Source organism: Musa acuminata, chromosome BXJ1-5 (assembly GCF_036884655.1).
Source record: "Musa acuminata AAA Group cultivar baxijiao chromosome BXJ1-5, Cavendish_Baxijiao_AAA, whole genome shotgun sequence".
In the NCBI taxonomy this organism is placed as follows: domain Eukaryota; kingdom Viridiplantae; phylum Streptophyta; class Magnoliopsida; order Zingiberales; family Musaceae; genus Musa; species Musa acuminata.
Window position 1 is genome coordinate 11,339,063 of NC_088331.1, and position 27,211 is coordinate 11,366,273.

Consider the following 27,211-nt stretch of genomic DNA (forward strand, 5'->3'; position numbering starts at 1 on the left):
TATATATATATATATATATATATATATATATATGTATGTTAATTTTGAAATAGTTTGGAAAAAAAAATCCTCGTAATATATAATATGTACAACGCCTAAATATAATCCGAAGGTTTGTGGACATGGAGCCTCTGCGCGGATCCAGATACCCGGAGCCGGGATCCGAAATATAACGGGTTTCGGATTCGGATCCGTTGGATGGTCGTTCAAATCCCACTCCGGGTCCAGTATCAAAATTATCCTCAGGCGCCGGCCTAGGGATTCCTCGCAACGCGCTCGGCGTCTTACCTTGCGCATCGCCGCCTCCCCTGGTCCTTCGGCATCAGCGCCAGGCCGTCAACTTCAGAAGCAGCCTCCCCTAGGTGCTTACTCTCCCTCTTCCAGCGCCGCTTTCGCCGTCGATGCCAAAGCGTATGCCTTTTGTTCGTCTTTGAAATCTCATTCTAGGACTTCTGTTACAGCAATTGGCAGATATGGTCGTGTCTTGTTTGTCTTCTAATCCGTCGAGGATTTCCTGTTGCGTGACGCCTATAAGAGCATCAAATTCCTTTTGTCGGTCAGCTTCACCATTGCCCTGCAATCTAAGATTTAAAGACAGGATTACACTTTTGTCCTCCAAGGACAGGTAATGCATGAATGATTTTCTATTTTTTGGGAGCCATTAATTTCAATTATTCGAGTAGATTTCTTAAAGATGCCATCTTTTGCGCCAGCAAGTATGGAACTTCTCTAACTCAAGTGTACATTTTGAGAAGGCCTCGCATAACCAAAAAATTGGTGCATGCATCTTTTGGTGATATGGCTGAAGATTCACCTTGTAAGATGTCTTTACCTTTCTTCCTTTGTTGCTTTACGGTTCCTTTTTGGCTTGAATTCGACATGTGGGAATATGTCATGAGTAATGCAGAAATCATTATGCTTGTCCTAAGTAGGCTTGTCTATTCTATCATGAATAGCTTGATATTTTTAATTTGTAATTCTTACTTTGTGAACATGAATTCCACATGGTGGCAGCATATTGCGAGTGACGCAGAAAACATCCAGCTTCTCATAAATGGTATCTTGTAATTGGTAGCCTTCCTGAATCTTTATGACTTTATCTGCTTAATTGTGAGTAGCTTTATGTGTGCTATCTTGTAATTGTTACTGTGTTGAAACAGTGTTAGATAACTGCTCTAACGCATTATCTGCTGTAGGATGATTTAACCAGCTGTGATTGTTCCATTTTATGCAAGTGTTGCCTAGTTTCCAATATGACTATATTGGACTATGTGGATATTTCATCGTTTTAAACACTACTATCAATCCTCTGTTCAATATGTAGTAGCTCGATTTTATTGAAGTAGTTAGGTTGCCTAGTTTCCAACGTGAACGTTATGGACAAGCCACAACAATGTGGATATTTGATTTGTTAACACCAGTATCAATCCCTTGGTCAGTATCTAGCATTGATAAAATAGGTGTGTAAAGCTTATTTTCCTTCCTAAAGCTTTCAAAGAAAGGAGACATTTGTAGCTGATATGGACTGTGAGAACCTGGTGCCAGAAGTATAAATCATAGATTTGTGGTCTATTATCTTGTGTACATCACTCATTTAATCTGTAGTTCCGGTTGAGTGGTCTTATGCTCTTTAACCAACGTCTAATTATCTCTTTCTGCAGCTGTCTTCCCTAGGATTCATGTAAAAGACCCATATAAGCGGCTGGGAATAAGCAGAGAAGCATCTGAAGAAGAAATTCAGGCTGCTAGAAACTTTTTAGTGAAAAAATATGCTGGACATAAGCCAAGTGTCGATGCAATTGAATCAGCCCATGACAGGATAATTATGCAGAGCTTATATGATAGAAGGAGTCCAAAAATAAATTTGAAGAAGAAAGTAAGGGAGGTTACACAATCACGTGTTGTCAAGGCTGTCACAAGTAGATTTGAAGCTCCATCCATGAAAATCATCTTGAAGACCGCGGCTGCATTCATTGTTCTTGGAGTACTCACTGTTCTCTTTCCAACGGAAGAAGGGCCAACACTTCAAGTGGCCATTTCGCTCATAGCATCCATATATTTCATATATGACAGGCTTAAGAACGGCTTGCGAGCATTCTTATATGGGTCTGTTTTCAGTTTCATTATTGAACTTTTGTGGATTCTGCATAGCATGATATATAATAGTCTTAAAAATCAACTGTTTGGTGACAGTCTCTTTAGTACCTTTCTTCTATCTATAACTTGTTCATAAACTTAGATGAGAAGATCTGTTTGTTTTTATGTTAGTTGCAGGAATTATATAGTGTTTCTGCTCTTGACTTTTTAGATTTGACATAGTAGTTTTGTGACACTTCATTATGTCACTCTTCAGCATGTATCCAATAGAGATGTCTATGTGCACTATCGTTTATTTGGAAAGAAATCTCTCTTGGCACATGCATTACCTTATAGATTGTTTTGGTGGTAAATCACCAGCTGAAATACTGAATATTATGGCTTAAACCTTTTATATATATCGAGTGTGACAAATTTATGACAAGTAAATGCATTGTTAAGTTTCAGTGTTAGGTACGCTATGATCTCTTGTCCATTTATTCGAGTAACAAGCTCTTTTTTCTTTTCCACTTTCTTGGAGGGATAATGTCTTTATGCGAGTGTTTAATAGGATATATTTCTATTATAAAAGCAAATATCAACATTTGCATTCAAAATGTTTGCTTTTAATAAAAACAATTTTCATCTTGCAGAAAGTTCCTTGTTCGATGTTTTTTGTTGAAAAAGCATTTTCTTTTGTACTAAATGGATCTGTTGATTAAATTATTAATATGACTCTCCGTAACATTTATTAGATGGTAAGTTAAGCATGGAGATGTGGATCGTGTAATATTTTGGACATCTGGAAAAAAATAGTGTTTTCTTGGGGAGAAATATGTAAAATCAAAGCACAAATTCTCCGTCATTATAGACACCATGGTTTGAAATATCGAGGTATTATTGGTAACCAGCTTATTATAAATAATTAATTTTCTTTTTGATGTATAAAGATGTGTTGTGCCATATGTATGTACTGGTCTGATAAGGATCTAGTATAGGTACTAGCAAAATATTTTAAACATTAAGAAGCATCCATTGTTGGTTTGTTTACTTCTTCATAGATATGTTGTGTAAATTGATTAACGTATAATAAATTAGTGATAGTTTGAAATATGCTTGTAGGCCTCTTCAAGTTGTATAGGTATAAGAGAAATTGACCTTTGGGTTTTTGAGGTAAACCTCCTTTGAAAAATTTTGCTCTCATAAGACATATCTTTCAGATGTGATGTTCTCCTATCTGTCCTCCCTTTTCCAAAATCTCTTTGCCATGCTGGAGGTTTAGACAAGTGTAATAATTCTATTATATGGTATATTCTCTATATATTGTTGTGTGGTGACATTTTTCTACTCAACTAGTGCTATCTGCCACATTTGTTGTAGACGTAACTTTCATGATATTGGATGTTTTGCACATTTATCCACCTACTAGTACAAAGTTTCTCTCTCCCATTAATGCTGACTGTTTTAGTCATGCAGGATTGGAGCTTTCTTTGCTTCATGGCTATTGGGCACATTCTTGATGGTCTCTGTAATGCCACCATTACTTCAGGGCCCTAGGAGTTTGGAGGTGAGCACTTCTCTGTTGAGTTATGTTCTTCTCTGGGTTTCTTCGACTTATCTCAGGTAATTATGTCATTGGCATCCTTTTACTCCTAGGGAAGTGAGTAAATATACCATCATGCGGTTCTGCACATGCAGTGTGCTCATTTAATTTTGGCTGTTTTGGCTATCTATAAATGTGGTTTTTGCTCCTAGCATACTCTTAAACATGATTAGCATGTCAGCTGTTTTTGTTGTAGTTGGTCTTAGATATGTACATTTACCTCCTTGTTTCTATGAGTTATCAAAATGCGTCCTCCATGCCTTTGCGTTACTGCCATAGGTATCCAACGACTTTGTTTCACTTTTGTTTCTCTTTCTGCATGGAAGAAGGAAATTAGAAAATGGTGTTCTCATCTTTAAGATGACCAATCTTCGTAAGTTCCTTAAAGACTGAAATATTTCGTAGTTTATCTGAGGGTTTGATTTGCTTGACTTAGTTTTGCCATAATTGAGCGACAGAAGTTTTCGGGTGCAAGCTATGATGAGGTTTCGTTTGTTTTCTCATGGTGGTGTTGGTTCCTTTGCTAGTAGATGAGTTCTGAAACTTAACTTGGATTTGTTTTGTGAAACTCTTCTGTCTCTTTTGAAATGTGTTATATATATATATATATATATTGTTGCCCTTATTTAATATTTGTCTTTGGAAGTTGATAATGGAAAAGAATCAAAAGCGTTGACTTTTAGCGGCTGTTGTGTGGCCTGAATTCACCCGCACGCTTCTCTATTTAAATAAATTATTTGTATATTAATTAATAAAGCTAGTCGAGAATCAATGAGGGAAAGGAATTTATTCTGTTATTTCTTATCCTAATGTTCAGTGAGAAAAGAACAATACCAAGTGCGGCAGCCGATGCCTTTCTTCTTCTTTGTTCCAGAGAGCCAGGTCTAATCGCTGACCACACCGCACGTGCAGCGCAAACGTATACTACTAAGCTTGGCTTGGCGCTGACCTCACGCCTCAGTTCATGCATTGGGATTTATCCGGAGTCTAAGACGCGGAAAAACCAACCGTTTTGACTTCGTAGGGGTCGGCTTCTCATCCCGTTGCCACCTCGACGCTTGGTGGCGAAGGAAACGAAGCCCTTCCTCTCCACCAAAACCACACGAGGAAGTATTCCTCTGCGTCCCCCCTTCTCTCTCTCCATCTTAAATACTCGTTAGCCTCTCTCTTTGCCGAGCAGCTGCAACAACGTCGTCATTCCTCCAAGTATTGTTGAACATCTGACTATGTCCAACGTTCCCAACTCTCTCCGTGATTCCTCCCTCACCCTCTTCCGCCTCGCCATCTCCAGCTCCGATCCTTGGCCCTTCTCCCTCTAGCCTTCGCTCGTCTCTCTTTCAGGGCAACACCAACTAGGAGATCAGAAGCCATCGCCGTCCTCGCTCGCTGGGCTTCCTGCAGCCTCGCATGCCGCGCCTCGGTGCTGCCAAGGTGAAGGCGGCCGCGGAGATGCCGCCCAAGGGGTGCATGGCGGTCAGGGTGGGGCAGGAGGGCGAGGAGCAGCGGCGATTCGTGGTGCCGGTGGCGTACCTCGACCACCCCCTCTTCGCGGAGCTCCTCGACACGGCGGCCCAGGAGTACGGATTCAACCAGAAGGGGCCCATCGCCATCCCCTGTGGCGTCGACCACTTCCGCCACGTGAGCGACGTCATACACAGCGATCAAGGCGGCGCCGCCGGCCGCCACCGTCACCGCCTTCGTCATTTCGCAGCGTGTTTTGGAGCTCGATGAAGGAAAATAAAATTTATTTTTGGGGGGATTAAATTTGTTTGCATATGCTTTTCAAGTTAACATTTTTACAAATATAATGACGTGCGTAAGATGGAGATAGATATGAACCTTAATCAATATATTTTCATTACATTAATTTATATATTAGATGTTATAAGATATTTTTAATCATTGAATGTCTCAATCCTATTAGGAAGGATAATATTTAGAAATATAAATCATGATAAAATTATAATAATATATTATTATAATTTTAAATTATTATCATGATTCTCACGAATTATGAGGATTGTAATCTCAACATAGTTTTCTTCATCATCTAAATATTTTAGATTTATTATTAATTAAAAATTATATAATTATCATATTTTATAATCTTTTATAAATTTATGTTCACTATTAATGAAAATTTAAGTTATTCATTTCTTTCTTATCATAGTTTTATGCTCTAACAAAATTTTCTTTCTTATAAGTATATATATATATATAATTTTTTGATATAATCGATAATATTTCCTCTATTAGTCGCTATCTTACGTCATTCCAAACTCTAAATGCTTTTGTCTTCGTTAACATTGGAACCCAAGCTCCTCTTAAAAGTTCACGCTCATAAATTACACCTCTTGGCATAATTAATTTTATTCTCTTCTAATCGGTTAGATGATCTTATGGATTATATAAATGATATTATCATTTGCCGTCCACCTACTATTAAAAAGAATAATCTTTAAGCTGTCAATCATAAATATATATTTTTTAATCCATTAATATCATATTTTGGCCTACTATCATTGTTCTATGTCTCCTCAAGTCATTCTATATGTTACCTCTATAAAGCACTCTCACGAATATAGTCAAAATTTGCAACAATATATGTTAATCAATTTATGACTATGAGTTGTACTTGTAATAGTTTTATATCCTTTAAAGAATTTATTAATATACCTTCATAAAAATCTAGGCGTATCTTAAGCGATGGTCACCATCTTCTAATATTGCTTTTATCATCATCGATTTTACTAATAAAATTAATTCTAATAATAAAAGAAAGATCCACAACTAGTAAAATAACTGTCCAAATAATCATTCTCAAGGTAACATGCAAGTCGATATTGCTAAAAAATATTGTCCTTATTATTCCATAGATATTTTAGCCTTAATATCCATCTTATTCTAAATATTCTTCTACATATCCTACTCAGTTTTTATTACTACCATCATGTGCTTACTCTACTCTATTGTTCAATTCTTTTCAACCCCATTAAATTGACTTTGTTGATTTTAAAGCTTGTTATGTTTGATTTGAATAATTTATCTAAAGATTATGATAGTTTAGATAATATCATCAGAGGTAATGATAAAAATTTCAAAATAAGTCATAATTGTTCTACAAACCTTACTCTTCCTTTTTAAGTCTTTTTGTACTTGATATAAAGAATATAATATTTATCTCTAAATTATGTTCTAATAATATTTTTATTAAGTTCTAACTCTTTACGAAGAATCTCAATATAAAGACACATCTCATGCAAGGGTTGAACAAAGATGAAATTTATAAGTGACCAATTATTGTACAATCTTTATCCAAATCCATCTTTACTTTAATCCCCATCAAGGATCCGTTTCAAGAATGACATAATCGATTAGGACATCCTTCCTTTTTAAGGTTTTAAATCATATTGTTCATTTTTATATTTTACTTTTATTATTATCCTCTTGTTATCCATTTTCATATCATTCACATAAATATAATAAAATATATAAAATTTTATTTTTTATATAATCTCTTATTATCTCTCACAAGTAATTCACCTTTTGAACTTATATATTCTAATATATAGGGTCCTTCACCAATATAATCTAATGATTCATTTAACTACTTCCATTTCATAAATTATATGTAATTATTTTCCATGAAGGAAAAATCTAAAGTATTTTTTTTCTAAATTCAAGCTTATTATTGAAAAGTTCTTTGAATGATCTATTATTTCTTTTTTTTTCGATAACGATGGTGAATTTCAAATGCTTCATAATTTTCTTGAAACCAATAAAATCTTTTATTTTCTCACCCCTCAAGATACTCCTGATTGTAATGGGATTATAGAATGTCATCATTAATATATCATCCAAACACGTCTCATACTCCTTACTCAAGTTTATTTATATCTTCAATTTTAGTTTCATATATTTGTTACATCAACTTATAAAATTAATCAAATGCTCACTCTAATTCTTAATATGGTTTTACTATTTTATAAACTATTTGGATATAGTTTTACTATAGTAAATTATGTATTATTAAGTATATATGTTATCGATGATTAAAACAATAATAAACTGTCATATCAAAATCATGTGTTTTTCTTGGATTTTAACTAATCAAAGTGTCTTTAAATGTTTTGATCCATCAACTAAAACAATTTTTATGTGTTGTCATGTTGATTTTGTTAAATATAATTTTCCTTATAAATCACTTTAGTCTTCTGTATTACCATCCAACAATTTTATTGATTAGGTTCCCTAAATTCATAAGCCACTTTATATTATTATTCGTTAAAATATCAATCCCACCTATAAATCTATATATTTTATCCATAAGAACGAGTCGGTACTAACAAGAGGGGGGGGGGGGGGTGAATTAGTATAACGGTAAAAATTATATCAATTGAGATTTGAAACCATACAGAAAAGTATAGTGGATGTAAAACAAGTAAAGAATGTCAGTTTGTAGTAAATATAAATTGTAAGAAGTGAATACAAACCGAGTTATAGTGGTTCAGTCGTTATGAACTATATTTACTCCAATGATTCCTCTTCTATCGAGGCCACCGACATCCATTAACGATATTCTTTTAATAGACGAAGATCAACATCCTTAAAACTCTATTCTCCTTTTGCAAGCTCACGAGAAAACTTTTTACACCCCCTTTTTACAAAGCTTCCCTCACACTCTCCTTTAGAATGTTCTTTAAACTTTAGGATGAGGGACTTTATACTTTACAAGAGATTTCAACTCTAAAAACATAGAGTTTTTCTTCACTTTTCCTATTACTCTATGCAGGAATAGCTGGGGTATTTATAGACCCCAAATGACTTCAAATCTTAGAGCCAAAATTCAAATCCCTGAAATTTCAGGGTATGAGCGATATCACCGCCTGCACTAGGCTGTACCACAGCCTAGAAGACTGTGTCTGGGAGGTATCACCACCCAGACTAGTAGTACCACCGTTTGACATAGTCTCAGAGGCTATGCCACGATGGTGCCACCTGTTCGAGCCTTTAACTTGGCCTAACATAACCTAAATTTAGGCCTAACTGACCCTTAATTTGGTTGGCTCAAATTTTTTCTAATTATGTACTAACTATGAAATTTAAGACATATAATAAGCTAAATAAGTCCGGTAAGTCTATGTTTCTTCCGGTGATCTTCCGACGAACTTCTAACGATCTCTCGGCAATGTTCTGATGGACTCTCAACAAGCTCTTGGACTTTACAGTGAACTTCTTGGCAAGTTTAGACAAGCTTTTTTGGCAAGCTCCTGGACTTCACGGTCAATTCTAGCAGAACTTTCAACGAACATCCGGACTTCCGACGAACTCTTGAACTCCCAACGAAATCTCGTTCTCGACTCCGAGACTTCATTTTGCTTTATGCCTTGATCGCTATCATAGTTAATCCTGCACAATTAAAACCTACTTCGATCTTAGACAATTATTACAAAGCTTGAATCATGTTGTCCGACATGTCATTGGTTCATCGACGCTTCGTTCGATTCTTCGACGCATCGTCCTATCTTGCGGCCTATTGCCAAATCGGCTAGTTGACCTCCGCAACTCCGATTTTCTTAGTGCAATTTCCGATCTTCTTGTCCCGATCCCCGAACCCATGGCCCGAAGCCTTTTGTCGATACATCGACCGATCGTTCAACTCGATATTCAATCTTCTGACATGGTTTTCTCCGACCCAACATGATTTTTTCTACTTTAATTGTCTCTCCCTGATCGAAACTACATGCGTCACTCAAAATGCAGATCAAATCATAAACACTATTAATTGGTTTCATCTTCAAAATTCAAGATTTAACACCGAGAACCCACTAATTTGGGTTCTATTTACTCTCTTTAGCTTAGGTCCTTCCTCAACTGTGCTTGATCAATCATAAATTATCTCATACATCTAACTTCTGCATTTGAGTGTCACACATCGAGAGTACTCATACTAAGGCTTGATTTCAGTATCCCTTTTCTAAATTTTTCATGTCCAATATGTTCTAGAGATTCACTATCCCTACACCAATATCTTATATTTACTAGATCCAAAAATCAAGTTTTCAAATAAAATAAATATTTTTTCTTTACATAAAGCATTTGTAGAAATTTATTTTTGAGCCTTCTATTGTTAACCATGCCTTAAAAAAATCTTAAATGATGAGCAGTAATATCTAAATAATATAATGTATTGTTACAAAATTATACATGAGACTTAGTCTAGTGTCATTCAAATCAAAACCTTATTGAGTGCAAATAATTTTTTTTGCATCAAACAAAATCCCTATTGGTCCTTTAATAAGTATAAAGTAAAACTTGTTACAAAATGATTTCATCAATATTATGTCCAATACTAACCTAATTCGGTTATAAGAAGATTAGTTGGTGCATTAATTAATATTTTTTTATAGATCTATATATTTTTTATTCAAAAATAATATATTTATCATTATCAAACTTATCTTCATCTTAACAATCCTCTAGCTCTCACTCCCCATACTATGCTATCTTTAAACAAAATTATAATTTTTTTATGACACAAATGCCCAGTACAAAATAGGATAGAGTTCAAAATAAGCATCTTATAATATGTTAAATCAATATCAACAATGAGTAGATTATTAATGAAGGATATTTATAGATTATACTCACAATAAATGATTCATAATTATTTGATCATAAGTTGATGCCAAAAAAAATCAATCATATCAATCATACATAACACATAATTATTCAAACATTTATTCTAATTACATGTCAAAATGTCAAATAATAAAGAACACATCATATTATTGCTCATCACATAAGAAGGGTCAAATTCATATCACACATCATGCTTTCTTTTTTTTTTTTATTCCATCTTCTTTTTATATCACATGTCATATTATATATATATATATATATATATATATATATATATATATAGTAATAATAATAATAATAATTTTTATTTATTTAAAAAATAAAATACTTACGAAACTCAAAAGACATGTTAAACTAACCCCACCTTATGGATAACATTTTTGATGGATTTAAATATTATTTCACATGTCGAGTCACGAGTTTACTATGCAAAGGATATATTTCTCACAAAATGATAGCACATTAATTTTCACATAATATTAATGAAACTAAAACTATTTTAGCAAAAAATATTTTTTTCTAATTCTCTTACAAAGGCTACTACCAGATAAAACATGTTATTGTATTGTCTTCGTCTCGATGTACTTAAAACGTCACTCCTTCGTTGATCTAAAAGTTTGTCCTTCTTGAAATCCATAATAGCGTATACGCATATGATAAAAGAATTATCAAGAACTTAATTTAAAATTAAAATGATATATAATAAATATAAATGCTCAATCACATATGTCTCATGTCAGCAATGTATTATTATACATCTATAAGGAAACCAAAAACATGATTCATAATTTTTGATACAAGAAATAAAATTAAATAATTAATTATTTGACTATATCTCATAACACAAGTCATATAAAATAAAATTCATCGTAGGACGTGTCAAATAAAATAAAATTTATACTTTAAATATACGATACATCATACTCAAATAACTCAATAAATGTATGTCTAGTAAAAAATAAAAATTAAAAAGACACTAAATCATAACTTATGTTTGCATAATATTAAATTAATAATTAACCACAGTAGATTTTATAACACATGAAATATGAATATTTTATTATTTTATAAAAGAAAATTAATATTTCAAACATAAAAAATAATTTCTATGTATGGCTCAAACTTAGTCATTGAATGTCACTCAAACCCATATTTCTTATTTCAATTAGTCAAAACAAGCTCATACGACAACGACATGCGTATAAAGCTATATAATGGAACACATTTATACGTACACATGTAAGTGTGTACATTCAATTATACACAGACGTGCATATGCAAGGAATCAAATTTCAATTACATCAGTAGATACAAACAGGTATTCGTCGATCCAATTTAGTTGTCAATATTTAATTTATTATTATTATTTTTTTCTCTGTGATACTTGCACTGCATCAGTATTATCTTAGTCTCCTCCGTAATTAGAGCACGCTTTCTTTACCTACGATGTATTTAGTTGTCACATCCTGAATTTTTTTTTTGTTTGACTTCAAGAGTCATCCAAGTGGCTCTACCTAGCGGTAGAGGAAGATCTGCTCTCCACTGGAATCTGATTTAGTACTAGAGAGAGGCTGCTCTGAAAATAAAAAACAAAGAAAATTCAGCAACGCTGAGTAGGAACCCCAAAAGTCAAATCAAGATGAATACATGATCAAAATTCAATCAATCATCCCATTGGCATATATCAAATACCCGAAGGAGCACTCCCCCAACTACGGATGGAGAGGTTTTATCCTACGGGATGAGTTTGTATTCTCCCAACAGCGAATGGAGGCAAACTCATATCACACTCCCAACAGCGGATGGAGTGGTGTCCCACACCCGCCAAAGTGGGGACACGTTCCTCCCAATAGCGGATGGAGTGGTGTCCCACACCCGCCAAAGTGGGGACACGTTCCTCCCAACAGCGGATGGAGGAACCGTCCAGCCGCCACGTCTAACGGCCCGCTAATCCCCGAAGGGAATCGCCCTACCTGCTCTCGGCAGGAAAATAATATAATCTCACACTGGTCATGTCCATTTCGGGATGAAATAACATATTTAAAACATCTCTTTCAAATATCATCAATATCAAATAATATAAATTAGCCCTCAATTGACTTGAACTCTAGTTTAATCGATTCAATTGAACTCGATTTACTAGAGCCTAACTGAACTGATCTCTAATCCTTATTTAACTGGTCTGGAACCACCCTAGACTAGTATAATTTAGACTAGATTAAATTCAATTTAGGTTAAACTAACTTGAATAAGTCAATCAATTCGGAATCACCCTGAATTGATATAGACTAATCAAGTCTAGTTTAGTTCAATCAATATTTGGGCTTAAGTTTAACAATAATATTGGGTTAGATTGAGCCAGTCCATCTACTAGTCATGTGCATTATACATGATTGAGCATGCATTACATAAAACTGGCCCAGCCTTGGCCCATGGACTAGTCATAGCATATACCCATTAACAATATAAATAAAAACATAATAATGCATTAAAAGATAGATGAGGAGAAAAGCTTTAATACAAAGAAATAACATTCTCAATTTGACTAGAAATCATAAGACATTAAAAGAGGGACTAGGAGATAAGTTTTAATACAAGGAAATAGCTTTCTAAATTCAAATAAAAATCATGTTTTCAACACATAAAATTTCAACATATTCTAGTCATATTTTAAATCATTCAGAATAATATATTTTAAATTTCAGATCAAAGAATATCAAAAAAAGTGATTTTTGATAACATATTTTAGTTTAACAAGATTTTAATCCAGATAAGATTAAAGATAAATTGTAATACAGAAAATATATCATATAAAACATATACCTTTTTAACATATTTAATTCTATAATAAAAACCTTAATCATGGGTCAAAGAATATTTTGAAAACTTTAACTGATTACTTAAATACAAAAAAATTTGACATTTAAAGAATTGATACATATTTTTCAAACTATAAAACTTTCAAAATCAAAATAAAAGCTAAAACTTTTAAGAAAGGTAGGGAAACCTACCTCTTGTCAATAGGGTGTAACTCCTCGTTCTCTTGTCAACAGGTGTAACTCCTCGTTCCTCCCTCTGCCAGGCTCGACTAGGTGAGGAACGAATGAGAGAGATCCCTCCCCTTTAAATAGGAGGAGGTGAGCCTCAATTAAGGAAAATAAATTTTAATTTTCGTATTTATTTAATATAAATTATTTTTATTTAATATACTAACAAATATGATATCATCATATTTGGAATACTTACTAGTTATTTCCTTAATTCATATCAACAAACAAGGAAGTAGATTAAGATTTCCTTAAATTATAATAACAAGTAAGGAAAGAAAATCAATTCCTAACTTAAATATTTGATGTGATTACATTAGTTTTTCATGGTTCTTTATAATTGAATAAAATCTATAATATAACTAATTAGATTCTGTTGAAATATTTTAGCCAAGTTATACTCAAGTTATACTCGATCATAAATTCTACCCAAAAATATCATATTTCAAAAATTAATCATCCTAAATTCATAAAAAATAAAAAATAATATTGAACATACTATCATTTCACCCTAGTAATTTTAGAAAAATTTAGATAGATTTGATAAAAAAAAAATTTAACAAGTTACACGTGATCACCGATTCAATTGAAAAATATCCTATTTAAAAATTTATTCACCCTAAAATCATAAAAAAAATACTAAATCTCTTAGAATCATGTGTTAGTAGTTCTGGAAAAGTTTGAATCAGTTTGATGAAAATGCTTTGATTATACTCTAGTTACACTCATATTACACTCATTCATAAATTCATCAAAGTTTGACTCAATCCATTGTGATCAAATTGAAAGTTTGACTCAATCCGATCCGATTTGACTTGACCTAACCCGAACCATGATGCTTAGACCGGACTAAACCAGCCCCGTGGATCTATGCTTGAAAAATGATGCAAAATATCTTATAATAATATGCTAATAAGTCTAAAAAAATTTAGATTAGCTTGATGAAAATTAACTCGAACTATACTCGAGTTATACTCGATCATAGTTTCAGCACATAAATATCTTATTTAAAACATTAATCATCATAAATTCATACAAAAATAGAAAAAAAACGATACTAAACATATTAATATCTCACTCTAGTAGTTCTAGACAACTTTAAATATATTTAATGAAAATTCAAAAGATTATACTTGAGTTACACTTGATTATAACTTCAACCCAAAAATATTTTACTTTAAAAATTAATTATTTTAAATTTATATAAAGATAAAAAAAATTATACTAAACATATTATTATTTTATTGTAGTAGTTTGGAAGAAATTTGGATAGATTGATAAAAAAATTAATAAGTTATACTTATCACCAATTCAACCCAAAAATACCCTATATAAAAATTTATTCATCCTAAAATCATAAGAAGTTAAAAAATGATACTAAATAACCTAGAATCATGTGCTAATAGTGAAGAAGTTTCGATTGACTTTACACTTGTATTACACTTAGGTTATATTCATTCATAAATTCAATAAGGTTTGACTTGATCGATTGCTTCCAGACTTGACTTGAGATAATCTAATTCAAACCACGATACCCAAATCGAATCAGATCAACCTATAGATCTGTGGCTTGGAAACAAGAATTTTCTTGAAGATGGTCTATTTCTTTTTCAATATAAGTATATTCATGACCTTTTTAATCATACCAAAATACGTAAGATCAATATTATCACTATGCTAATATCTATAAGTATTCCACTTACCTCATTTGATGGAGCTAATTCTAATAACACTATTTAGTATCATCGAGTTGTTGGTAGTCTATAGTATTCGATATTCACTCGTTCAAACATTATATAATATAATAAATAAGTTATCTTAATTTATACATAAGTCTACTTTCAATCATTGGATAGCTATCGAGCTCTTCTTGGGTATTTAAAGGGCATTATTGATTATAACTTATTTCTTCAAAAAGACTTTCTCTATTATTTTTTTTTTTTATGTCAATTGAGTAGGTAATAAAGATGACATAACATTTATAAGTATTTATGCTATATTTTATTTTGTGACAATTTAATCTTTTAGAGTTTCAAGAAAAATGCTCTATTACGAGATCTTTTATGAATGTTAAATATTGGGTCATTGTTTTTATAATTATTGAATTTTGTTGGATTAAATGATTGCTATAGAAATCATTTGTTAGTTCATATATATATATATATAATATTTCACTCTCAAATGAAACATATAATTTTTAATTTTTATTTTGTTCATAATAAGAGTCAACTATGCATCTCTCATGTCTTATCTTTTAATCAATTTATAAATATTATTATCAAGTATTTTTCTTACTAGTAATTTTTTTTACTCAGCCCAAGATCGATATTTCTAACGAGAGCATCATCTAACGTGATATATCAAGAAGAACAATATTGAGAAGTATAAATTTATGGACTTATGAATGAAGATCGATATTACTCCATGCTATGATGAGTTCTCGAATCCATCCACGGATAGTTTTTTCTTACTCGAGCCCTTTCACCCTGTCCAAGTGCTAGGTCAGTTCTGAATTTCATATCAAACAGATAGATGGTAAAATGAGATTCCAAACATAATATGATCCATCCATTTCTGAATGACAATCAAACATAATCTAGAATTAATCCTGCACTGCTATGAATTAATCCTGTGGGCTGTGGTGCACTGCTCCGAGTTAAAAGTGGAGACCGAAGGCAACTGCAGAGGACCACCACGAATAGAAATGGAAGAAGCTTCCATCGGCACTGAAGAGAGCAACAGCGCACGAACGCACGCACCAACGCAAGCCTTCCTAAAACGAGAAGCCGGAGATGATCATCCTCCATGTGCAGAGAGAGAGCACAGTCCATTGATGCTGCCATCTCTCTTTTCTTTCCGCAACAAAACAGAGAGCGGAGTTACATCTCGGAGAACTTTTGTGGCCCTTTCTGAACAAGGCAGCTTCCTTCACGGATCTCACCAACAGAGACGTAGACGACGCACATCCCGATGCGTGGGAACGGATGTACGTTTTGACATGCACTTGATGCATTGTCATGTGTCGCAGTGCTCGACACGATGCGTGTCCTCATCCTATATATAGTTGTCCCCACCAAACCAATTACCTGCTCGTCTCTCTCCAATTCACCATGTCTTCTCCGGTGCAGAATCGCACCGCCACCACTCTTTCTCCTCCTCCTCTCCCCCCACCACCTCCGCCGCCTAACAATTGGGGGCCGTACTCTGGCGCCAAGGACTTCGACGCCAACATGGCTAGCATCCTCGTCGTGCTCGTGTGCGCCGCGGCGCTCTCCTTTGCCCTCCACGCCGCCTTCCGCCTCCTGCGCCGCCGCTGCCTCCCCCGGTCTGCGGCCCAAGCGGACAAGCCCGGGACGGCAACGGCCGCACCGCAGCAGCTCCTCCCGGGGCCCGTGGTGTTCTCCGTGAGGGCGACTGCGGTGGCGGGCGCGCCGGAGTGCGCCATCTGCCTTGCGGAGCTGGTGGAGGGCGACCGCGTCCACGTTCTGCCGGCCTGCAACCACGGGTTCCACGCGCAGTGCGTCGAGACGTGGTTCGTCGGCCGCTCCTCCTGCCCCACCTGCCGGACCGAGTGCCGTCCGCCGCCGCCGCCGGAACCGTGAGATGGCCACACATGCACAGATCGAGATCGGGCATGCAGTAGCTTTTATGTATCACGACCGAGTGCTCCATCAATTAGAAGGAGTTTTATATGCTGTTTAATGTAATCGGCGTTTAGCACGGAAACCAACTCTGAAATGAATCATAAACAGCATCATCATCATCATCATCATCTCTTCTCTCCTGCAGCATCAAACCACACAGGCACTTACTTTTCCAGGCAGGGGGAAGGTCAGTGGGTACGCAGCGAGGAATTCATGAAGGATGGAGGAAGGCATCAACTTTTTGTGATCTTTTACTGCAAGTCAACTCTTTTGGGCCTTTGGATGGTGGGAAAAGGTTTCCGCATGCTCCCCCATCAAACCAACTCTGGTTCTTGATATAGCCAGCCAAAAGCAGACTAAAGAAAGAGAAGGAGAAGACACCTTGTGAGGCCGGTTCCACATCTCAGTCACCCACATCGCCACTCTCCCATGGAAAGATAGTAGCCATTAATTGTGACTGTAAAGCGTGCATGTCGGTGATCGTCTTTCTTCAACCCATCGACGCACCAAACTCGAAACCTCGTGTAGCTTTCTCGGTTGATCAGCTAGCTAATGGGAAGAACAATTCCTCTAATCACACACATTATTCTCCTCCTCAGCTTTTATCTAATATTCATGTCAATCTTAGATATTTCAAGGGCCATAAGGGTATAAGATCCAATATCACCCTATTTGTATATCCTCAACGTGTATTTTGTTTAATGATATGATGCTTGTAATAATAATAATAAAACAACTCATTCAAAATAAATATAAAATTTTACTCATAAACATCTTATTGACATCTTCCAACTTGACCAATCAAAAAATTAATGTTAGAAAATCTTTAAAAAATATCAATCAAGGAGAGGCATTTTCCACTTAAGCACTTTGGTGCTATGATTTGATTACTTATGAAACAAACATTCAATAAGCTCATAATCAACATAGCTTCCCCCATTTACTCACAAAGGGAATGCTGAAATTTAGTCTACTAAATGTGCTCTACATGCTAAAAGAATGCATTCATGTCCCATTAAAAGTGGGAGTTTATGAACTAATATGGTTGTAGCTAAGTATGCTTTTTGTTTCTCTTTGCAACATTCCTAATAATAATAATAATAAAAAGAAAGGTTAGGAGTCGGTGATTATTTCTTCGTGCTATGAGCAACCATGCTAGTGGATTTACTCATATCATAGCCTCTAGTGCTCCATTAACATATTTTTTTTGTTGGATAGTTGACTTTTTGATGTTCCACAATCTTTAAAACCCACATTTTTCAAAATGAGATCTTCTCTTGATCCACATAATGTTTATAATTTTATTTTGTATGGTAATTATAATTTATATTTATTACGACATGCTTTTGGTAATGACAGTATTTATTTGGTAATCTGATAAGAAAGAACAACCATCAACCAAGGTATTTTGTTCACTAAGAATTGTGGCTCTGTTGCTATGTCTAATCTTTCGCATGAATTTTGATAGATTCTTACTACTCTTAGAGTGGCCCTTTTGCTAATGGAAACTTATTCTTATTCTGTCCGTGGAGATAATTTAGATATTATTCAATTATTTCTTTGATATGAGAATGACTTTTAACCTCAATGAAAAAGGGGTTATTTGATTAAGAAATAGAGGATTAGCATAGTAAATAAGTGTCCAATAAATATATATATATATATATATATATATATATATATATATATATATAATTTAAATGTACTCGTTGTGTCGATAGTGGATCATCGAGCCTAACATACAAAAATAGAGGACCAGCAGAAGAAGAATATACCACTTTCTTGACATTGGGGTTTGGTTTATGGATAATAATGCCAAAGAATTTTGGATATCGAACAGTAAATTGGGATCAAATGACATTAAATCCGCACACTAATTAAGGGGACAAATTTCATTATCCGGTCTTATAGATAATCGGATTCGAGTTGGAAACCGTCTGCTTGAATCCGACCCGATAACACGACTCACACACCAATCAATCATTCCATGCATTGCCAATCAAATTTGGGGGCCAATCAAACGATAGATTAGACTCCAAATCAGTCTTCCCCTCCTCTCTTCTCTGTTCCTTTGTATTCAGCTAAATTAATATGGTTTCCAACATATTATACGCACATGTATAAATCACGTACACGACGCTTCCACCCGATTCCCATTACTCCATCATCCTCATCTCCTTCTCTCTTCTTCTTCTCCTCCTCCTGTTACTAGTATTGCTATAATTATGCGGTCCTCCTGGCGCTGCCCCCCCGCGGCTGCGCCGTTACCCGATGACCGAATCTTGACCGCCGGCCCCCTCCCGGATGACCTAATCTTGGCCTGAAACGCCGTCGCCGTTCCCTCTTCATGGCGTCGCCGTCCGAATCCGATCGGAAGATCATCACCAGGTTCCTCCACAAAACCCTCCACGCCGTCGTCGCCTCCCGCGTCCCCCGCCTCCACCACGCCGCCGCCGGCCCCGCCTCCCCCAAAAACGACCGGTGGTTCCACCTCGCCCTCGATGACCACTCCTCTCCCGCCGATCACCATGGCGCCGTCGTGGACCCCTTGGTCTTCGACATCCTCCTCACCCGGCGCGGCTGCTCCGATGTCATCGTCGAGCGCTGGACCGCTCGGTGCGTCCCCCCGGCCCCCTGGTCCGCCGCGTCCCCGCACCACCCCCACGATGGCTCGTTCCTCCGCAGGACCTATAAGAAGTGCACAATTCTGCTCAGATCCATCTATACGCTGCTCCGGCTCCTCCCGGTGCACCGGATCTTCCGCCTGCTGTGCTCCTCCAGTCAACCTTCCAACTATGACCTCTGCCACAAGGTCTTATCCTTTGCGGCGCCCTTCTCCAGGGCGCAAGAGGCGGAGTTGAAACAATACAGCTTCGCGCCGGTGGAAACCATGTTAGGCCACCTCGTCGTGTCGGTGCAGTACCGGCCGAGCCTCACCAACTTCAATCTAGAGGTCTCCTTGCCGACACCGCCGCTGATCATCACGGATTACGTCGGTAGCCCGGCTGCCGATCCCATGAGACCTTTCCCTTCTTCCCTGCCCGATCGGATGTCCCACCCGATCGTGTATCAGTACCCGCCGAGAGGCATCCGGACGGTGGCGGCTCCATCATTCGACCGCCCGCATAGCTGGAACAGTGCGTCGATGGTGCACCATCCTCTGAGCTCGGCTCCTGGGCCTCCGGATTCTGAACTACTGCCTGGGCATTATGGGCATCTGGTGCCAAACCAGCGGTCATCGATGGAGAGGAAGGGAAGTTCAGGTTTTGGCGAGTTTAAGCTCTCCCCACCGTGCTCGACGTCGCCCTCCCCTTCTCCTCCAACACGTGTTGGTAATTCCCAGCTGTCTAGACTGCATTCGGAGACATCACCAGTGAGCATACCATTGCCAGCGACAGAGAACAACCAGATGCACCGCAGTCCCAACTTCTCAGATCCATTCAAGAGCCTTTTCCCTCCTCCATCTCCAAGGAGCACAAGGACGGATCTCTCTTTTCGGGAGTCTCCTTCTAAGAGTATATCCTTCAGAAAACCTGACGTGTTTAGTCTAGGAGATATCCACTCAAACTTGCATATGCATGCTGCTTATAAGGTACATGCTACCTTCAAATGTTTTACATTGTTTCTATGACGTGTTTTTCAAATTTAATGGAAGTTTATTACCTGAAGTTGCTGAATCTCTCTCTTTAGATTATGCACAGAAAGATGCTTGAAATTTTAGCGACCACTAATGGAGGGTTCTCTCGATTTTCTATTATTTAGATGCTATAAATTGTCAAACAATAAAACCAAGAAGATAAGGCACTCCCTTCTATTATTTCTTTCTCATTCAGAATGGTAAAACTTGGAGCAGTGTTTGTTCAAGTTCAATTTAGGAAAATAATTATAGTTTTGCTTTGTTGAATTGCATGGAAATGGGTTAGAAATTCAGACTTCATAGAATTTCTGAAGCAATTGATGTCCGTTGACAATTATTCATACTCTAAGGTCAATAGGTTTGATTGATGTTGATATTACAGCGCAAGGGGACTCCTAAGTTGGTCTAAATACTAGGGTGTTCCTATCCTTGACCCTAAATCTTGGAATTGGCTATTATGATGTATGTAATGGTGGAGTTAGCTGGCGCTATTCCAGGAATAGGTGCTACCGCTCCTTCCTAGCCTCTAATTAGCTTTTTAGAACAATCAATTTCTTTCGTTCCAAGTCTAACATTTCTTGAGCCTTCTACGCCTTCTTGAGGAAATTGTATGTTATCAGGACTGGCAAATTTATTGGGAATTGACTGAGAGATCACTACCTATTCCAGGAATAGGTGCTACTGCTACCTACCTTTCTGGTTTCTAATTTATTGGGCATTGACTGAGAGATCACAACCTATTCCAAGAATGGGTGCTGCTGCTCCTTCCTAGCTTCTAATTAGCTTTTTAGAACAATCAATTTCTTTCGTTCCGAGTCTAATGTTTCTTGAGCCTTCTACCCGTTGAGGAAATTGTATGTTACCAGGACTGGCAAATTTATTGGGCATTTACTGAGAGATCACTACCTATTCCAGGAATAGGTGCTACTGCTACCTTTCTAGTTTCTAATTAGAACGATCAATTTCATTCAATCTAAGTCTAACATTTCTACAAAAGTTTCCACCTATTCTTTAGGAAATTGTATGTTATCAGAACTGGCAATTTTATTGAGCCTTGACCGAGAGATCACTGACTGATTGCCGTCTGAAGGATATAAGATCATACTTAAGCAGCGCTTTCCTAGTCAATCAATAATACTTCTCAAAGTGTTCTTGTAACTTCTAAAGTTGAAGAGAGTTGTGAGATACTTGTGCTGGTCCAAGGTACCCAAAACAATTTTTAGAAATGAATTTTACATTGGAGGCACCATTTAATATCATGTTCTAATTTGACTTTCACCACATTATATGCTACAATAAATCATGTTACTGAGATTCAGTTTTATCATTGTAATGTATGGCATTTACCAGATTAAACCACTTCTACCATGGGCCTAATGTTTACATTATATTGCAAATATGTATACCATATGCTGGCACACAATGACTCAATTCCTCTTCTCCTTTTTAGCCAAAACCATCAACTTTGGGCAAAGGCCAAAATACAACGAACAGAGGAACATAAGAAAGATTGATTTGAACATAATTTACCTCATTGATTCCTTCTACGAGCATAAGATCTTGACCATAATTTTTTAGTATCTAGCTGGCGGATCACATGATGTTGTTGTTTGATGGCAGTATTCTCTTTGAGGATTAAATGATAGGATGACTGGGGGCTGAGATTGTGGGGTTCCATTGTGTCATCGACGAGGAACTTATAGAGCTAAAGGCAAATACATCTTGAATCTCAATATTTGTGTCTGTATGCATATTTTAATTCGTGGAAGCCATGTCTTTACACTAGAATCATACTTTTATCTTATAGCTTTTAACAAGTCCTAGGTATCTGTTATTTTATATCACATCTTTTACTAAAACTTTCGGTACAACGGTGCACAATTGCACAGAAAATTGTACTATGCTTTAGTATGTCTTTATCAAGCTCATCAAGTTATACACAGATTCTCTCAGATTTCTTGATGAAAGCTATGTGATCTAGATATGAATTTATTTCAGCAGCAGATATACCATTGGGCAGGATTAGTTGTAGTGGCAATGCTTTTGTCAGCAAAAGGTTCTACCTGAAACCATCATTTTAGTGCAATATTTTAAGCTCTATATGAAATTGCTAGAGAAAGATTCAAAATACCCCAGGAAATTGCATGGATACAATGATACATGTCTATTGTGCATAAACTGAGAGCAGTAAGGTGATAGTTTGATATAAAATATCTATTATCTCAGTAGAATCATAGGCTATCGACCCAACTTCCTCTAACAATTTAGCAGACTAACATTTAGAACATCCCTAACAAAAGATGCATCTTTTGTCTTTGATAGCCAAATTTTCCTATTGTGACTTGAGCATTACCCCAAATTTGTTGACTACCTTATTATAAATGGGCTTGTAATTGTTACTCCTTGAAGATTCTGGTCTGTAATATTTTGTACCCTCGTAAATTTGATTGAATGTACTCAGCCTAGAATTACTTGAGTTAGATAGTTTGTTAAGTTTAAATATTTATTTATTTTAAATTTGTTTGTCTCCTTTTAGGTAATCAAGGATGGTCGGGATGATTCTGGAAGGTTCTCTGCTTTGTCTTCTGGTGGTTCACCTGGGTATGGTTTTTCAAGTTCAAGCCGACAGTCAATTCAGGATGATCTTGATGATGAAGATTTCTCTTATCCGTTTGCTTTTGACGATGTTGACACATCAGATTCTCAAACAAGGTACATCTCTATTGTTGTTTCTGATTTGTTTGTTATGGTGATTTAGCCTATCTGAAGTAGACAGATTATGAGTCATTTTATTGACTATTGCATCCTAATAGACTAACTTTTCCTTATCTTTTGATTTGATGCCCATAGCAAATATAAACTGGTGAAAATGTTCTCTATAGATTGATTGGGATGTTTCAGGGATACTGCATCATCATGAAATTATTAAAAGGGAGAAAAAAAGTTGTTCTGCTGTATCAGAGGGCTAGTAGTTTTGGTTATCTAAAAAACTCAATCTAACACAAGACCGATAGAATATATAGAACTAGAGTCATCTGATGTTTAGTTTTAGTATCAGCTGTTCTGAGCTTTTATGGGAGGCAAGAGTGTTGTATCCGTTTACTAGGTTCTTTCCAATTTTGCTTCCTTAATGATTCAAGAAGATTTTGAACTAGATATTTCTACGATGGTACCTTCTCATACAATGCCTATAACGCTATGAATTTTTGAAATTGGTTGACTTTAGAGTTATATATTTATGTAGAAGTTCTTATTAGCTGTTTTGGCCTATTTGTTAAAAGAGCAATTGATTTGGTCAGTTGAACCACTGATAAACTTCTGCTCAACGTTTTAGATTTAACACTGTGGAATCCTCAGTCCAATTTTGTGATATGAGGCACAACAAGTGTTGTAGTTGACTTCCTTTTCCTTCTGCGCAACTTCTGCTGATTATAGTTAGATATGCAGAAGAAATAATATGCAAAATTAGCAACATATTTTTTAATCAAATGTTAATGATTCTTTACTGATAATTAATCTATTTTGTACACAATAAAAACTGAAGTTAGTGAACAAAAATATGCTATTATTAATGGTTCAGTGTGACCTTATTTAGGCTACCAATTTGTTGATGTGCAGTTGCATCAACGGGGGATCAAACTCAGAAGGGGAGAGGCATCCCTTCTGGCTGGGTTATGTGGGATTGTAGATGGCTTCTAAGTTGTTACCTTTGCTTTTTCTGCCATATGATTTTTGTCCCATACTATTAACGTCTTCTTATGGAATTTCACTATATTCCCTCTTCCATCCAGAAGTTGATAATTATGTGAATATTCATTCGGTGAGTTAGGTTCTGTGTTTAAACCAATGTCTGTGAGACAGTGAACTGTTTCTTGATAGTTACAACTTACAATATGATCCCTACCTTCTGAAACCTGCCTTGGAGCTTGAGTTCTTTCTGCATAACATGAAAAGAAGTTGACATGGAGTTAGAAATTTTACTTGGGTGTGTAACATACTGTGCAAATTGGAAAGCTTTGAGCTTGTTTAATGAGAGCAAAATCAAGTCTGGAACTTTAGTGAAGAAAATTTTTTTAGTATTATGTAATGCTGTCTCTCCACCTCTGCAGTACTTTGTGCATTTTGACACGAGCATACTTGTGTGCTTATATATATCTGAGGATGATTAGTGGTTGCCAGATGCCAAATTAGTAGATAAACGGAACACATAGCTGAACTGTGCAAATAACCATATGGGAATGTGCAAATATCCATTAGATTATTGAATGCAGGTCCAGGGCAGATGACGAAACTGTACGATGAATCATGTAGGAATGTTGCAAATATCCATTAGATCATTTGAACTAAAGTGCTGCATATAGTTTCTTGAACCCGAATAAGAGACCCAGAAATCACTGATACCTTGAATCACCCATTTGACATCATGGAAATGAATAGGAGAGGCAAGACACATGGTGTTTAAAAACCTTGGCTATATATAACTCGAGGACTGGGAGGGGAAGGTAGACAAACAAGGACCTACCGAATGCAGTGCGCCAAAGTCACTACAAGTTGGGATACTTTTCATAATTTAACCAGCCACTTTGTAGAATAGAGTTGTCGCACAGGCTGATAAATCCACATGTTTGTATCTACTGGCTATGGCATGTCTGTATTATAATTTCAATAGAGAGATATTTTTCGTGCATTAACTTGTTAATTATTTTTTACATTTATTGAAACTTGAGTAATTAAATTTGACCTAGCATTGGAGAACTTGGTGGCAATTCATAATCAATGACAATATTACATTTGCCTTGAGTGGATGGATAGACGGCCTGTCATCTTCTTGCATCTTATGTCTTGTAGATTTAGCAGAAAACTGATCCAAGATCTGTGTTCTTTATGCGTTAGGCAAGAATCTTCAGGTGGTTGTACATTTGATCCTTGCCATTACTTCCGTTCATGTTTGATCCTTGCTATTATCTCATATGCTGACCTTTGCCCTATGGCTTTGTGTGCAATATTTCTACTTGCTGATAATCCAGTTTTTATAAAAGTTCATTTTCTTTTCACTGACAGGAGTCTTGATGGTAAGGAAGCATCAGAAAATTCTGGTTCTCATAAATCACAAGAGGCAGCTGTTGGCATTCTCGTCCACATGTTGAAAACCGCAGCACCACTGCGCCAAGATCAGAGTTGCTCGATGCAGTCTTTGGAACCAAATGGAGAAGCTAGCATTAGCAGTTCTGTGATGTCGAGGAAAGCATGTGATGCGTTGGAGGAGCTCCAAAGCTACAAGGAGATGAAAAACTTGCTACTTTCTAAGAGTGGAGCTAAATTACAGGACTCTGTAAAACAAAGAAAAGAGAGTAGTGAAACCTTATCCTAAACTAAGATCGATAGACAAACAGTTGCTGATCATACATAGGTGCAAAGTCGCAGGCACAGTGATCATTATCAGAGGCTCCAACCTTGTACATAACAGTCGAGTCTCGGTTGCCTTGCCTTCTTAACGGAATCACAGGCTTGCATCAGATATATCTCCTAGAGACTCTTCCTTCCTCTCACATAACAGAAGATTATTCTCTATCTGTAAATAGACCGTCTCATGCCGAATGGTATGTGTTCATTTGTGTAACTTAAAAAAACTTCCAGTTTGTCATCACCATCATACCTACCTAACCCCGCGAGCATACTTGCTTCATAATGTTCCCGTCGCTGAAACTTGTGGCAGGAAGTGTGTATGTGTGTGTGTGTGTTATATATTATAGCAAACGGTATGATTGCTTGAGAATACTGATGTGTTCCATTGTGATGGCTGATAGTGGTGGTTACCTGTTGGCATGGTCTTTCCCTTGCTGTTCCTTTATTTCGATTGCTAGAATTTTTGTTCTCGTAGTGCTTGCTATGTTTGCCGATGCCGATGGGTGAAATCAGTTCAGCTCGTGTATGAGCATTCCTCGGTATTCTCTTCTTCTATAATAATGCTAGTACACAAAGAAACGTTACATATCGTAACGTGCCATACTGTAATAATTCATCGTGTGCATATTCTCCTATAAATGCTATACCATGTCATATCCGGCTACGTCTGTCGGTACCATACCCTACATAAATCTTTTTGTACTTAAATAACGAGTTCTGTGGCTTTGGTGTTACGTTTCACCGCCATCAATCACTCTACGCATATTGAATCAGTTTTTTGCGGTCTCGCCCTTAAAACGTTTTCGTACATTATTAGCTGATTCCGCAGCCACATTTTCTCTCCGAACGAGTGGTATTTTTTCCTGGACAAAAAAATCATGTGGTCCGTCAGACAAACGAAACACGATAGACGGGAAGGAAACATTGAACCCGAAAAGTCCATGAGGGTAGGAAAAGTATTTAACTCTATTTAGTGTATATTTTGTTTTTGTGTTTAGGTTGCAGACTTTGAACATCACCTGAAGATGGGATTAATCTCAAGCCAGACATGACTTGAAAACCAATTCAGATGATCAACAAGGAAAAGAAACAGAGTAAGTTGTTTCAGCTCCTGAATTCCACGAAACAAATAAGTAGCCGTAGTCTAGTCGTTACG

General features: G+C 36.3%; 3 protein-coding genes across 3 annotated transcripts; all 3 read left to right on the forward strand.

Annotated features, from left to right (window-relative positions):
- The first annotated feature begins 203 nt into the window (after positions 1 to 203).
- On the forward strand, positions 204 to 3,949 carry LOC135673800 (protein CHAPERONE-LIKE PROTEIN OF POR1, chloroplastic-like). Its single transcript, XM_065183112.1, has 5 exons — positions 204 to 362; positions 462 to 625; positions 714 to 817; positions 1,662 to 2,106; positions 3,553 to 3,949. The coding sequence occupies exons 2-5, from the start codon at positions 474 to 476 to the stop codon at positions 3,701 to 3,703; spliced, it is 852 nt and encodes a 283-aa protein (XP_065039184.1). The 5' UTR covers positions 204 to 362; positions 462 to 473; the 3' UTR covers positions 3,704 to 3,949.
- A 12,487-nt stretch (positions 3,950 to 16,436) lies between these two features.
- LOC135673801 (RING-H2 finger protein ATL74-like) lies at positions 16,437 to 17,134 on the forward strand. The gene has a single exon (XM_065183113.1). The coding sequence runs from the start codon at positions 16,479 to 16,481 to the stop codon at positions 16,968 to 16,970; it is 492 nt and encodes a 163-aa protein (XP_065039185.1). The 5' UTR covers positions 16,437 to 16,478; the 3' UTR covers positions 16,971 to 17,134.
- A 2,020-nt stretch (positions 17,135 to 19,154) lies between these two features.
- Positions 19,155 to 26,425, forward strand: LOC103985004 (autophagy-related protein 13a). Its single transcript, XM_009402608.3, has 3 exons — positions 19,155 to 20,604; positions 23,186 to 23,361; positions 25,711 to 26,425. The coding sequence occupies exons 1-3, from the start codon at positions 19,360 to 19,362 to the stop codon at positions 26,018 to 26,020; spliced, it is 1,731 nt and encodes a 576-aa protein (XP_009400883.2). The 5' UTR covers positions 19,155 to 19,359; the 3' UTR covers positions 26,021 to 26,425.
- The last annotated feature ends 786 nt before the right edge of the window (positions 26,426 to 27,211 follow it).

Coding starts and splice junctions, on each gene's coding strand:
- LOC135673800 (XM_065183112.1), top strand. CDS start 474: ATGGTCGTGTCTTGTTTGTCTTCTAATCCGTCGAGGATTTCCTGTTGC. Junction 626..713: donor CTTTTGTCCTCCAAGGACAG/GTAATGCATGAA, acceptor CTTTTGCGCCAG/CAAGTATGGAACTTCTCTAA. Junction 2,107..3,552: donor TTGCGAGCATTCTTATATGG/GTCTGTTTTCAG, acceptor TTAGTCATGCAG/GATTGGAGCTTTCTTTGCTT.
- LOC135673801 (XM_065183113.1), top strand. CDS start 16,479: ATGTCTTCTCCGGTGCAGAATCGCACCGCCACCACTCTTTCTCCTCCT.
- LOC103985004 (XM_009402608.3), top strand. CDS start 19,360: ATGGCGTCGCCGTCCGAATCCGATCGGAAGATCATCACCAGGTTCCTC. Junction 20,605..23,185: donor ATATGCATGCTGCTTATAAG/GTACATGCTACC, acceptor GTCTCCTTTTAG/GTAATCAAGGATGGTCGGGA. Junction 23,362..25,710: donor ACATCAGATTCTCAAACAAG/GTACATCTCTAT, acceptor TTTCACTGACAG/GAGTCTTGATGGTAAGGAAG.